Source organism: Triticum aestivum, chromosome 7B (genome assembly GCF_018294505.1).
Source record: "Triticum aestivum cultivar Chinese Spring chromosome 7B, IWGSC CS RefSeq v2.1, whole genome shotgun sequence".
Taxonomy (NCBI): domain Eukaryota; kingdom Viridiplantae; phylum Streptophyta; class Magnoliopsida; order Poales; family Poaceae; genus Triticum; species Triticum aestivum.
This window is the reverse complement of record NC_057813.1, coordinates 538,680,595-538,695,775: the sequence shown is the minus strand read 5'-3', so window position 1 is coordinate 538,695,775 and position 15,181 is coordinate 538,680,595. Positions and strand designations below refer to the sequence as shown.

Sequence of the window (15,181 nt, the reverse complement as noted above, 5' to 3'; positions counted from 1 at the left end):
TGCTTTGTGTAAGTTGCATGTCATATATTATTGCTCTAATATTTGGTCAAAGTTAGCCATGAAAAAGGCATTATGCCCTATATAGATGGAAGGAGGGAGTACTAGTATTTGTTTGGCATTAACTCAATCTTGTCCGTTAGATCTCATTTGGGTGGCTGATATAGGGGCGCCAGTTATAGCGTCACCTGATCTCAGTCCCTATTGAGGGGTGGGGTGGCTGAAGATGCTCTTAAATGGTTGGATTACTTTCTCGGATAGTTCATTATGTGAATTTAGGAACCCTAAACCCTGGGTGGGGTGGCTGAAGATGCTTTTAAATGGTTGAAATATTTTCTCCTGACGTGGGGCACTGACATGTGGGCCTGAGTCCACATGCCAGTGTGCCAACGGCACGTCACGGGAGCCGTGCCCGTGAATTTGTTTCGCCCCTAGGTCATTTTCGTCCATTTTACCCCCGCCTTTTCTTTTGCCTGCGTTTGCTTGCTGCTGCGGCTTTGCTCGTTCCGCTCACTCTTTTCCCGAGTACGGCTCTCTGTGTGTCTGCTGCGAGGAGTCTCCCTGTCCAGGCCTTCTCTTCTGGGACGGCGGGTGGTGTCGGTCTCAGCGCCATGCTTCTGCTTCGGCAGGGGCGCGCACACAGCTGCGGTGTGGTGCGTGCGGAGGCGGCCCTCTCCGAGGCTTGACGCTGCTTTGACCGCTGCGCTGCGCTGCGCGGCGTGCGAGCCTGCTGCCTGCGTGCTGCGACGTGACGGGGTGGGGGTGCCATGTCCGTCCATGCGCGAGATGTGTCTCTTTGTACTTGGCTGGCGAGGCGCACCGTGTCGGTCGGGTGTGATTGCCTGTCCTGGAGTTGGTGGACTCTGCATGTTGACCTCACCGCATGCGGACGGGGGTGGCCACCGCATGCGGACGGGGGTGGCCCGTGCCCGGGCTGTCTTTTTGGCTGGGGGCAGCGATCCGATGGGATGGGGATGCTTCACGGAGTTTCGTTTTCCGGGTACTTCCTCCCTTCCGTTCTAAAATAGATGATCCAACTTTGTATTCCCTCCGTCCGAAATTAGTCGTGGCAAAAATAGATAGAAATGGATGTATCTAGACCTAAAATACGTCTAGATACATCCACTCCTACGATAAATAATTCCGAACGAAGGGAGTACTAAAGTTAATATAAAGTTTGATCATCTAGTTTGGAACGGAGGGCTACTACTACCATGTTTCGATGGAGATTTCACGTGCTTTGCATGTGTCTAGTTATGGCTGTTGGATTACAGAAATCCATCGGCTCGTATAGAGGCCTTCCTGCCTCTGATCCGAGGAAGATGACGAGCAAGAGAAAGCCATGGGCAATTAGAGGCTGTACTAGTAGTTTTTTTTAGATAATACAGAGTTTTTTTTAGGGCAGAGAATACAGATATATTTTTTTTTTGAGGATGCAGAGAATACAGAGCTAGTACTAGTACTAGTAGTGTGTCCCTTACTTTGATTATTCTTTTTTTTTCATACCTGCTATTTGTACTGAGTATGTCAATTTTTGGGACCTTCTGATTCGGTGGGGCGCACACCCTGCACAGGTGCCTGGTACGGGCGTTCACGCAAGTAGAGGGTCAACACCAAAGTTTCCTGCAGTAAAAAATTTATATGACGTACGTTACATGGCACTCTCCCATGCCGGGCAACACTTGCTAATAGACACATGAAGGTCTCGCCCCTTTGTCCTACTTGCTCTTAGGGTGTAGAAGACACGAAGCACATGCTTTTCCTATGTACTAAAGCAAAGGAGGTTTGAAAGAGGCTAGGAATAGATGAGATTATTGATAGAGCTTGTGAGGTTGATCGTGCTGGAGAGGCGATACTGGAATACCTTTTAATTCTTCCAGATCAAGATTTGCGTATTATGGGCATCAAAATATACGAGAAATGATAGCTATTTCAGCTTGGTATCTATGGTGCGAGAGAAAGAAATTAGTGCACAAGGAAACAACTCAGAATGCAACTCAGATATCAATGGGGATCATAGCCCTCACATACAATTTTGTAAATGCATCATCTTCAAAGGCATCCATAAAAAAGGGGGTTGCCATTGTCCCCCTAGGGGTTTCGTGAAACTCAATGTTGACGCCTCTTTTGACCATGACATGCTGAAGGATACGATGGGGGCGGTTTTGTGAGACGACAAAGGTAGGTTTATTGCAGGAGGAATGAAAAGACTGACCATTGCGCGGATGTTCTGATGGCGGAAGCTTTGGCCCTCAAATTTGGACTAACACTAGCGCAAAGGGCAGGGTGCAATCGCCTAATCATCAACTCAAATAATCTAGAGGTGATTGAGACCATGCAGGATGGAGGACAGTCAACAGGTGCGGCAGCGGTAATTTTCGATGACTGCTTCCACTACGCATGTGATTTTATCATGACTAGATTCGAACATTGTAATAGAGAGGCAAATAGAGTAGCACTTGAACTTGCTAGATTAGCTAGATTTTCTTCAACTTCAGATTGGTTCGAGGAGCCTATCAATGAAATTGTACTCATCCTCACAAACGTGTATTGGTCATTTCTTTTTATTTTTTTGAGTAACATGTATTGGTTATTTCTAATGAATAAAATTTCATTTTATTTCAAAAAAAAACATGACGTGCTGTGTTTTTCTCCCACCGGTTTTGAGTAGGTTTTTGAACCATTTTTTTGTTTTTTTCATTCTATTTTTTGTTTTTTCTATTTCTTTTCTGTTCCTTTTTTGTTTATCAATTCCGCAAACTTCTTTTAAAACTCGTGGACCTTTTCGAATTAGTGAATTTTTTACCTAATCGGCGTAACTCGTAAACCTTTTTTGAAAATTTGGAATTTATTTTGAAATTTATTATTTGTTTCAAAATTGTGAACAATTTTTCAAATTCACAAACATTTTTTTATTTGATTTTTTTAATCATGTGAGCATTTTGTGAAATTTCAGGTACATTTTGCAAATTCATTACATTTTCTGAAATCTGGGAACATTTTTTTGAAATCTGAAAACGTTTTTCAAATTTGGCAACATGTTTACATTCACGGACATTTTTTGAAACAGCAAATATTTTTAAAATTTGGGAACAATTTTTAAAATTCATGAATATTTTTTAATTGGTGAACATTTATCTAAATTGATGAGCATTTTTAAAATTCACAAAAAATGATTTTTTTTAATTCTAGAACAATTTTCAATTATTTTTTTAAATTTCTTTCAAATTCTTGTAATTCCGAACATTTTTTGGAGTTTAAAAAAACAGGGGCGACGCGCCTGCACATGGGCCGGTCGTGCAAGGGAGGAAGGGGTGCGCGTTTGTAAGCTATCTTCCGTGCATATCACTGATGAATAGGAGGACTCCCGGGGGCAACTAATCCACATGTAACCCCTAGAAGGGCTTTCCAACGGGCAATCGCTATGGAACGGAGAAGTGGCTATTTTTTTAATGAATGCTGACCGGAGAACTGTCAAATCCATAGAAAGGACTATTACAAAAACACCTGAAAGGAGGGAATCATAGCAAAAATGCTAGTAAAAAAAGAAATGAAAGACTACTCAATTTATTGAAGGTAAACCAAGCAAAAACCTGAACAACGACAAGTCATACCTAGCTAGACTAGGTCCAAAGCACCATAGACAGTACGTACAAGAGAGGCCGACACCACATGACACACAGCCGAGCAATCAAGCGTCACCTACGCCGCTATCAAAGTGCATACCGACACCATCGCCTGGGGTCTGCTATAAACATACTCGCCAACCTCGTCGACACCGAAGAACGGCATGCCCGGAAGAAGACCTTATCAGCAAATCAGTTCGTGCAAGTGGGTCCCTTTTACTTGTACAGATGCCCTCAGTAGAACTTCGGTATTTAAATTTTCAACCTTATGCCATGTGATTTCAAGACATTATCAGAAACGATCGAATATGACTCGAGGCATCGAGAAGCAATATCGTGCACTTTGGCGGGTCCAGACAAATTTCACTTGATTCTTTGCTGATAGTAAAAAATATGTTTGGTCATATTCTAACTCACTGGAATAGAGTTTGGGATTTATAATTCAACATTTTCTGTGGCATCCAAATACTAATATTTCTAAAATCAAACTAATGGGAGCAAAACGAAGGGTACACTTAATTGGGTTGATATGCACGGATGTACCCGTGCTCGAGAGGTTGACTACCTTGATGCAAATGATGACAGAAAATATGGCTACTAACCAACAGAACATCATATGCAGTTGACGCCATCAGCAAAAATTTCATGGACAAACATTTTCCATATATATTCTTGACATGACAATCAGTATATTTCCTTTCCTTTCCCCTCATTTTCCTAAGACAACATAGGTGTATATACCCCTATCCTTTCCTTTCTCTGTAAGAACTAACAACAAAACACAACAAAATGGCTACAAGCATACAGAGTTGTGAGGGTCTGCGGTTATGTTAGAACATTGTATAGCTGCACAGCGCCGTTACTAGCAATACAAACAAGGACTTGTGCCACTGAAATCTCCATCCAGATGAGATATCATGCGCGTTCACAGTGTATATTGATCCAGTCTTGTCATCCTTGATTTTAATGCTGGAGGAGCCTGAAACCAAAATGAGCAGGTTTCACATGAAGTTTTGTAGAATATTCTTTCTACAAACATTCTCGTAGTGCGAGATGGTCTCTGGCTGAGTGCATAAAGGAACACCGTCGTATTTTTACAGAAAAGCACAAGAAACTTACAGTTGTAATCGGTCCATCCAATAACTTGATTTTCTAAATCATAAAGAACCAGCCTGTTTGAAAATGCTAGATCTGAAATAAGTTGGTAAACATTAGATGCAGCGTCTGGACAAAACTACTAGTTTAATACTCCCTCCATTCCAAAATAAGTGTCGTGAAACCAACATACCTCCCAAAAGCACCATATCTTTTCCATCCTTGGTTTGTAATCCACCAGTCTGGAACCCCATGCAGTACAGCTCCTGCATAGCAGGAAATCTATTCAGCACTACAAAATATGTAATGTCGCAATAATTTTGTTAACTGAATATGATTATATTAACTTAATTAAAGTGGCATTGAAAATATAAATCGCCCCAATACATAAAAGACTTGCGGACCAGTGCACTAAAAGAGGAAAGAGAGGTCTACAGACCCATGGCTCCCAAGAGAGGCCACACACCCAGGTACAATGCGACCCAACTACTCTCCGGGGATCATACCGTGCAACCCTAATGCACCAGCTCAGCACCAGGCACAAGCTCCTTCTGGATATTCAAGCCGGCAGACATGCTGCATAGCTCCGTTGAAGGTGAAGTCATTTCAATGCTTCCATAGGAGCCAAGCAGACAGCATTGATAATACAGCTAAAATCATCTTACAGGAAACAATCACAAGTAGCAACTTTATATATAGAAAAAGGGTTGATGAGTTGCGCAACTATTTGTTTAGAATCCTGACAAACCGAATTAAACTCCAAAATGTACCCGACCTTCTTCTTCTTCTTCTTCCAAGCCTTTTGTCCCAAACAAGTTGGGGTAGGCTAGATATGAAACCCTTTCATGAGGACTTCCCAGGAGGTCACCCATCCTAGTACTACTCTCGCACAAATGGGTTTCATACCCAATGGACTGGCTAGTTTTTACGTTGGCTCGCCAAGCCTATCACAACCCTTATATATGAAACCCTTTCACGAGGACTTCCCAGGAGGTCACCCATCCTGGTACTACTCTTGCTCAAATGGGTTTCATACCCATGGGACTGGCTAATTTTTACGTTGGCTCGCCAAGCCTATCACAACCCTCCTCCTTCACCCGGGCTTGGGACCGGCTAGAAATCAAAAGGATGCCTTCTGGAAATAATTCCGGGATAATATTGCAACTAGGGTTCATGTCATCCCAGAATCTGAGTCGTGATGCAAACAGAGGGACTGAAATATAGATACTAAAACAATATCTTAGTGAACTTCTAAATTCAATATCGATTAGGGTGAGACCAGTACAAGCAGCTGTTGCGAGTCGGGATAATTCCCGTTCCATTACCTCAAAATCCCTATTCACTAGGGTAAGCTCCTGAACAATGAGTGGAAGGGACAGAAGACAGGTTTGAGAAAAAAAATCAGTAGTTGAAAGGGCAAGCTGTTGTCTTATGGAGGACAACTCCTGATCAATGCGGTGCCGACCAATCTACTGATGTGTATGTTGTCCTTTTTAAGATACCTAAGGGAGTACGCAAATGAATGAAATTTACTAGAGCCAAGTTTTTCTAGCAAAGTGAAGAGCATAAATGGAAATATTGGTTAACTACGTGGAGCATCATTTGTAGACTGGAAGTTCAAAGCGGCCCTGGAATGGAGGATATAGGGATAAATAAACAAATAAATGTTTGCTCAACGAATAGTTGTTCAATCTGCCAAGTAAAGATGGGGGTATGACAACAATTATGAGGAAATAAATATCTCCACTCCAAAACCCTGTCACAAGTGATGTTGAATCCAAAGGACTCCCCGTTCTGGATGGGCCTTTTAAAAGTCAAAAGACAATTTCCGTTGTCGGGTATGGCTGAACAGTATATTTGGAGGCATTCCGGGCCACATGGTTAGTCTGTCCAGAGGATGCCCTCAGCAGTCAAAACGCTCCTTTCTTCAACGGCGCCCAGTGTGGTCTGGCCACCCACGTGGTGGTCCGAGGGTTGGTGTAGATGGCCGAATTTGAGTCTTCAAACTTCTCTCAAGTCTTAAGAGTTTCCACCTAAATATGAGCAAGTTCACCAAAAGCATCAAAAAGGTGATGCTAGCGGGTGGGGCAGTGTAAAGGGACCACCGCAGTGTCCACTCGGGCGGCAGGTGGTGGTCTCGCTAGCCGGTCAGCGGGCAGGACTCGATTGGGCAATGGCCCTTGTAGGTGCGAGCAACACCAGGCGCTTTTAGGAAACCGTCGTCAGGATCCTTGATCTAGCTTTCAACCCCATGGACGGGTCTTGATCCTCAATATCGTCCGAGACTCCTCGTTGATGACATCGTTCAGGGTAGAAGCCCAATGCTCGCGACAATTCTCCCACTCTCGTCAAGGGCACCGGGCCGCGGTATCCATACTGCGCCGTTGCCTTGCCCTTGACCGGGTTGCGCCTAGCTAGCCGAGGTAAACCGCCATCTACATCCTTGATCTAGCTTCATGGACGGGTCTTTGTCCTCGATGTCGTCCGAGGGTACTCGTTGGTGATGTCATTCGGGGTAGAAGCCTATTGCTTGCAACAATTGCCCCACCCACTTCCAGGCCACAGTATCCCTATTGTGACGTTGTGCCCTTGCGGGGTCTAGATGGGGGCCCCACAGACCAATACTAGTCCTTCCTGCGCACTTTGTCCTCACTCGTGCACACCCGGGATCAACTTCCCAGTCGGTCACCCATATCCTCAAATTGTTCCAAGCCAAACACGCTTAACTTTGAGGTTCCTTGCGAATGGGCTATTAGAAAAAGGAATTCCTTGTTGATATGAGTAGTCTATTATTCCTATAAAGCCACGATGTCACATACACCCCCACTCAAAGGAACCGACGTCCTCGTCCTAACAGGAACGTTCCCTCTTACTTGGCACTCATTTAAGCACACCAGTGCCAGCATCCACATGTGCCCATGTCATGTGCCACACGACAAGCCACATGAGCCATGTACATGTATGCGCCACTGACCCACACATGCTCGTGTAACTATGAGGGTCGGCTTTGATACCATTTGTAACGCCCCGGCCACAACCACCAGTTTCCAACCATTTCGTCTGACAGGATCTAGATTGGCCCACAAACCCAACACTAGTCTTTCCTACACACTTTATCCTCACTCGTGTGCACCCAAGATCAACCTCTCAGTCGGTCACCCATCCTCAAGTTGCTCCAAGCCAAGCATGCTTAACTTTGAGGTTCCTTGCAAATGGGCTCCCACAAAAGAAGGAATTACTTGTTCACATGAGTAGTCTATCATTCTTATTAAGCCAAGATGTCACACACGTTGCCTTGCCCTCAACCGGGCTACGCCTAGCTAGCCGGGGCTTTACCTCGTTCCAGCCTAGGTCGCCGAGTCTCGTGCCTCCTCCACTCCTTTCTTGTTCCATGTGCCAAGTGAGAGAGAGAGTGCTAAGTGCCCCCCCCCCCTCCAACTAAGGGGAGGCCATGTATTTACAAGGGCAGGAATTTTACAGGGGGAGATCCTGGGCTTTTAACATACAATGCCTTGCCTCTTCTCTAATCTTAAAGGTGGGATGGTGGAAGGGGTATCCTTGTGATATCGTTGTAGGGCTCTAATGATTCCTATGTCTATTTACCATCTGCCCTCATCTCTTCATGCATGAGAGGAAGAGAGGGTGTGCGTGATATGATATCAAAAGAATGCCATTCTAGGATCTCCCTCTCCTCCTTTTCCGAGGTATCCTCATATTCAAGAACCTTCTACTATCCAACTTTGAGAATAATGATGTAGTGTGCGCAGGATGTGCTTTGCATCCATATGTTTGGTCTGACTTCTAGCTTTCGAGCTCACGAGTTAGGGCTCTCACATTCTAGTTGTTGTTTGGAAGTCTTCTAATCCTCGACAATGATATACGTCAACTCCCGGTGACCCACCTTGTTCTTGGCTCTGTCTAGGTGGCTAGGCCGTAGCACTCCGGATTTACGGACTTGTCATGAACTAACAACATGCATGATGGGCCCGCGAGGATGGGTGCCAAAACTCCCATCTCCGGGTTGGCCTAGGTAGTAGTGATGGGCAGAAGGCGTATGTGCGTATTCTCACATATCTAGATCACTATGAGTGACGTTTGCATCAATAGGATGTGGACTCCTTATACCATAGCCCGTCGACAATCCGAGTGGTTGTGCAATGCCCGTCCAAGTTGTTGCATCAATCCCAAAGAGGGGCAACACACTAACCCGAATGGATGTAAATGTAGAGTTTGTGTGACTAATTTTGTTTGGTTTTGAGGCCATCGACGGGGTGATGATCGTGGTTTGGGCATTATAGGGCCATCAGTGTTTCCTCCCTTTTCAAGCTACGATGGCAAGATGGAGTCACTGATGGCGATCCTCTTGCTATAACGTTATTGAGTCAAGCTGGTGACTTCGCCATTTCATTAGGACATTTTGTGCGTCTGATCATCCATAGTGTTGTGCCGCGTGGGGCAGTTTGAGTGCCATGGTCCTCCCATGGAGGGCTGCCCGACGTTGCAATTCTTCTTTAAAGGGCCATCATGACCTGATGTGGTCTCGGGGCATTGATCCTTTCTTGCATTGTCTCATGTGGCTTGACGTGATGTTAGTGCCCTTAGGGCTCTTAACCTTGGAGGCGATTTTGAAATTACGCCCCCGGTGACCGTGAGTCTTTTCTATATCTTTGACATTATGGTTACAAGCCATGGTTGTGGGTTGTGCTCTTGAACTTTTTTTCCTAGGGCAATATGTCTCCTGCACACCTTCAACGATGCCTTGAAGGAACCCTGCACCAGGAACGACGCGTCTCTTGCATATCTTCAACGTCATCCAAATGGTATGGTTCCCGACCATGGTGGCGCCTTGAAGGAACTCTGCCTCCATGTGCAACGTCTTCTGCATACTTCAACGTCGTGATTCCCCATCATGGTGGCGGTCTTGAAGGAACCTTGCCACCGAGGATAGCGTGTCTCCTGCATATTTTTAACGTCATGGTTCTCAACCATGGTGTATTGAAGGACCTTGCCGCCGCCAGTGACTCTTCTCACTCTTCCTCCAAGTTGTCGTGGTTCGCGTTCCTGGTTTCAATCTTCTCACTCTACCCGCTGTCTCATCATTTGGTAATTATGGCTTCACGACCCCAACTATGGTTCTATCTCTACATAGCACTTTGAGCTCCTTCGGTATCCTAGTCTAGGGTCATGAAGCTTGGCAAGACATGGTGAAAATATCCAGAGACTTGGTGAAGGCAAAAACTTCGAGCCAGAATTTCATGGCTCTCATGTAATTTTAGACAGCCGAGCGAATTTCGAGGCATCAAACCCGTAGCCGTGTTATTATGGGACTGGCAAACCAAAGTTAAGCTATCACAGCCGACAAAAGTCCAAATCAAACAATTATGGAAACAAACAGGGCAGACGTGCGTTGAAGAACAGGTGGCAGTATTTGACTTGCTACGAGCCAGCTGTTAAATGTTTACTTCATGTGCTAAGCAAAGACTAGCAAAAAAGGAAATGGCATGGGATAGCTTGTTTGTTCTGTTTTTACTCAAGAAAGATGTAATTATGAAAATCTGAATTCTGGAAGCAAGTTGCGGTTACAGTCAGCTAGCAGTGGCACTGTCTAGTACCCCCTCCTTCCAAAAATAAGTGTCGCTGATTTAGTACAACTTTGTACTAAATCAATGACACTTATTTTGGATCAGAGGGAGTAGTAACTTCATGGAGCCATGAAGAGAAGTTGAAAACTTTATTCCTCAAAAAAGAAGGTCAACTTTGTGCCATTTCATTTTAGGAGAACAAATCCCACAAAAAAAAAGGGCAGCCCTGTGCACGTAACTCCTGCTTGCACAAGGTCCGGGGAAGGGCCAGAAGAACAAATCCCACAGTTAAAACTAATTGAACATACTTCTGAAATGAAGACAGTTCAACAGGCAAGCATGGCACAATATTATGAGTACGTGACACTGAAGATAGATAAAAACACAGGGTCAAATGGAACTACATAAACGTAACTCACTATGCGTCTGTGACATACACCATATATGACACGAGGGAATATAATGAGTCACAAGTACACTCCAAGCATATCACTAACACCCGAGGTACGGAATAGGAATATGTATTGATTACTCAGAATATAGAAACCCTCATACATTTTATACAGTCAGAAAGCAAGGAAATCATGGAATGAAGTAAAAGGAGCAAAACATAAATTTTTATGTCACCTTAAGAATACCAGCAAACACAGGCATTAAATTTCGTGTGTGTGTTTTCTGGAGCCAGTTGAAAAGTTTGTTGATGCAGTTCAACAAATTGTTAAGTAGACTTTCTAAAAAACACAAGACTAAACAAATCATGGAGAACATAAGTAAGCATGACAACAATTGAGTTGTGTGCTTAAATTGTAGATGTAATGCTGCTAGTTATATATTTTCCTAGAAAGTAGAAACATTCCAGAACAATGGTTTATTAGTTATTACCCCATTTTGAAAAAGATAGTCATGTGGATGAATATTCAGTGGAAGGCCGCCCTCAAAGTGAAAGGTGATTATAGGAAATCCATCGTCTACACTGCAAAAGATTGAGCACAAGTATTAGAAACATAGGAAGATAAAAACATCAGAATAACAATCTTTATTTGAATCAAGATATCCATTTGCCTAGTCTCTTGTTTAGTAGAAAAAAGAACCAAATGAGGAAATAATCCCTTCATGTCGTGAATAAGGCCACTATCGATATCTACCATCTAGAGTGAACTTCATGGAGAGTGAGTGTATAAGGGGCCACAATCGAGAAGTGAGCATACCTTCCAGAATATCTGAAACATTGGAAATCTTGATCATTTTTTAAGGGCATATCTCCATACCGAGCAAATACCTATAAACCAACAAGTGAAGAAGATGTGATGATTAGGACAACAAGCCCTCCGCTGCAAGGATTGGTTCTCGTCGAAGCTTCCATACCTTAGACATTATAGCATTATAAACCACCTGTGGTAGATACGCCAATGTTGTTCCACTGTCAATAATGGTACCTTTACTTTCCTCTATATCAAAAATATTAGTTGGAAGCTGTAGCTTAACACCACCAACATCAATTGCTTCCAAGTTGACATTGTAATGCGGCCTACAAAGTTAGTTCTCATAGGGTGTCAAATACAAAAAATCAGTGACTCACATGGCAAAAGTAGATGTACAAGCAATGTATATTTCCTAAAATTATATCATGATAAAAGAATAGTTGTCCTTGACTAGTCTCCTAAATTATGTCTAAAGATGGGTGGTTTGTCCTAGGCTCTTATTACTAAACTATGCCTGTGGCTGAACTGTGATAGATATAACAAAATAGCTGCAGAAACAATTAATTGACATAGAGTTAGTAGTAGGACCCAATTATCAATACATTTTAATATAACTTCACATGAACAGGTCGAAGTGTCAGACATGGAGAGTCAACAAAATATCTGATGTGGCATGTTAGAAACTAGATCTCTTGGTTAAGTCACATTTGGTTTTCCTGGTGTGGCATCTTTGAAACCAGATCGCTTCCAACACCACTAAAGTCACACCTCATGTACTCGGTCTAGTTCCTATTAAGTCCAATGGATTCTAAAGTCTGTGTCCATAGCTCTGTAGTTTCATATCATCTACTAGCACCACATCATCAGCGCAGAGCACACACCAAGGAATCATGAAGAAACACCCGAAGGAAGTAAACATGGAACGGTAAGATGACATACATGCCGGGCACCAACGGCGTTGTGCTAACTTTCGGCTGCACGACATCCCCAATAGCAAAAATTCCTCCACCATTTATGGTGTCCAAGCAATGTGCGAAGACCTTCCTCACTTTTCCTGCAGCCGCTAACTGCGACAGCATGGATGAATTTGACTGACCAAATCCAAGAATCCCGTCAAGGGCCTGGCTTGACGACCCCAAATCTCCACCAATCTTAGCACCACACCTGCAAATGAATGATAAATTAAACTGCCAGCTCACTGCCGAAGGAATTAAAGTCTTTCCTAGAGAGCGTACCCAAACGTGATGCTTGTATTGGCCAAGGTGGTTTGGCTATTGCCGGACACCTGGTTGTACTGCAAGAAGTCCGTGACAAAGAACCCAGTGGTGGAGCTTCCGTCTCCGTATGAGATGCTGTACTGACACGGCGCGGCGGGGACGCAGGATGGGAGCACGCCGCCGTGAGTAGCGACGCAGAACTCCTGGCCGCACGTGACCCCGGTGCCGCTCGACGATCCACTGGGGTCGTACAGCGTCAGCTCTATCTACAGCCCCAACACAGCCGGTCGTCAGGATTCAGGAACCAAATCGAACGCTAACGCCTGAGCAAGCATCGAATCCGCAGAGCAGAGCAGAGCAATTGCAGGGGAAACGGAAGAGATGCGAGCGAGCGAGTCGAGTACCCCGAGGCCGCTCTTGCGGGGGCAGGTGTCGCAGGAGACGCAGTTGACCCAGAGTATGTCGCTGCCGGTGTCCACCTGCACGTAGTAGCTCTTGGCCGGCGTGCCGATCCCAATCTGCGTGAAGTAGAGCCTGCACTTCCCGTTCCCGGTCAGACGCGCCCGCCGGAGAGCGAGAGGGGAAAACGCACGCTACGCGCTACAGTAGGAGTAGAAAGGAGCGGCGCGGGCGCGCGAATCGACTGATTATTACCCGGTCTCGGTGGGGAGGCCGTTGCCGCCGAGGGGCAGGTCGACGGCGGCGGCGAGGGAGCGGCCGTGGCGGCGAGCGTCGTGCTCCCGGAGGTCCGCCAGGTGCTTGCCCCCGCCGGCGCCGCCTCCGTGGTGGCGCGGGAACTTGCGGCGCACCTCGAAGACGCCGGTGGCGGCCGCGCGGCCGGGGGCGAGCGCCGCCGTCAGCGCGAGGAGGAGGAGGAGGATGAGGGCCAGGGGAGCGCGGGAAGCGCCACGGGGCGGCTCCATCCGTCGGGCTTCGCTTCGCTAGCTTTGCTTAGCTGATCCCCAGCGACAGCGGCAGCGCGGAGAAGGAAGACTGGCGACAGAAGTTTCCGCGTTAAGGCAGCGGGAAAGGGGGGAGCCGACGGAAAGAAGGCGAGGCCCCGGTGGAGGAAACGAGGCGACGACCGATGGGATGGAGGCGTCGAAATCGGACATGGCGTGCACGTATTTAAAAATCGGCAAATCTCAGGCCACAGGCCGGAGTCGGCGCGCTGCGGTGGCTCGCTCGCCCCGCGCTTACGTCCGTGGGCCCCGCTGGTCCGACGTGTGTGCGGGCAGCGGTGGGTGCGGATTGACCTTTTTTTTGTTTTGTTTTTTTGGAATGGTCGATTGACCTATTTGGTCGTGTACACGTTCGTTCGTGCCCTTTCTCTCTGTTTCTTTCTCGGTGGGTTTGGCCGACCTGGGTTCACTGCTTCGGTGCCGCCGGTGGTCGGCGTCCGTGGCCGCGCCGGTACTTCCTTTACGTCTGTCAGCCAAGGGCCAACGTTGGCTTTCCTTTTCTGGCGATTTTGGGGCCCTTCCGGGTGCTTCTACGTGCGGGCCGATGCCAGATCTGGTGTAGCGAGACTGCTGGATCAGGGAAGCTTGCTTTTAAGCATCTCCAATAATTTATTGACAATTATTCAAAAACAGTAGTAATTTGTTGGTAAGCTTGTTGGTAATATATTCCCTCAATGTCCAAAAGGTGATCATACAGACAGACTCGCAAGTGGCGGCAAGGAAAACAGTGTCTGATCAAAATGATCTTTCAGGTAATGGGCTACTGGTTGAAGAGATCAAAGTGTTGCTAGGGTCTTTTCATGAATTTCAGGTTGCTTGGGTGGGACGGTCGGCAAATAAGGTCGCACATATCATAGCTAGGAATGGTTGTTGTAACTCTTTGTGTAAAACTTTGTTCCATGTTCCTCCAGAGTGTATTGGCTCGGAGGTAACAGATCACGGGGCTGCGGACTCTGAATAAATTGGCAACATTACCCTAAATAAAATCATGCACGTTAATATTAGACAATATATCAATTTTGTTGCATACTAAATTACTAATATTCTATTTGACAAGATATTAATTGCATGTTTATATTAGCTAAGATATACTTCCTCTGTTTCTAAATATAAATCTTTCTAGAGATTTCAATAAGACTACATACGAATGTATATAGACGTATTTTAGAGTATAGATTCACTCATTTTGGTCCATATCTAGTCAATATTCAAATATCTAAAAAGACTTATATTTATGAACGGAGGAAGTAGATAATTACTAGCGTTCGCATGGATATTATGTATGCTATTAATTAGGAGAGGATCGTGTGAGGAAGGTCACGGATAGCTCCGTACTAAATTGGACTGGATCTCCAATTCAATGAAGAAATTGAAATGGCATGAATAAGACTTCACATGTTTGGTTATACACTAAATTGGCAATTGAAATGCCTATGAGGTTTCAATACCAAATCGTGTTTGGATGACAAACTATGAAATTGCATAGTAGCATTACAATGA

General features: G+C 45.2%; 1 protein-coding gene across 1 annotated transcript; it reads right to left on the bottom strand.

Annotated features, from left to right (window-relative positions):
* Positions 1-4,264: 4,264 nt before the first annotated feature.
* On the bottom strand, positions 4,265-13,826 carry LOC123156461 (aspartic proteinase 36). Its single transcript, XM_044574597.1, has 10 exons — positions 13,374-13,826; positions 13,124-13,253; positions 12,738-12,985; positions 12,442-12,666; positions 11,666-11,828; positions 11,509-11,579; positions 11,183-11,273; positions 4,912-4,984; positions 4,743-4,814; positions 4,265-4,602 (listed from the first exon to the last, which is right to left on the bottom strand). The coding sequence occupies exons 1-10, from the start codon at positions 13,640-13,642 to the stop codon at positions 4,454-4,456; spliced, it is 1,491 nt and encodes a 496-aa protein (XP_044430532.1). The 5' UTR covers positions 13,643-13,826; the 3' UTR covers positions 4,265-4,453.
* Positions 13,827-15,181: the final 1,355 nt, after the last annotated feature.

Bases quoted from the DNA above. Each gene is read 5' to 3' on its own strand.
- LOC123156461 (XM_044574597.1), bottom strand. From the start codon at position 13,642: ATGGAGCCGCCCCGTGGCGCTTCCCGCGCTCCCCTGGCCCTCATCCTC. The intron at 11,580-11,665 runs GTATGGAAGCTT...GTTGGTTTATAG, and splicing joins ATAATGCTATAATGTCTAAG to GTATTTGCTCGGTATGGAGA. The intron at 4,815-4,911 runs GTATGTTGGTTT...AACTTATTTCAG, and splicing joins AGATATGGTGCTTTTGGGAG to ATCTAGCATTTTCAAACAGG.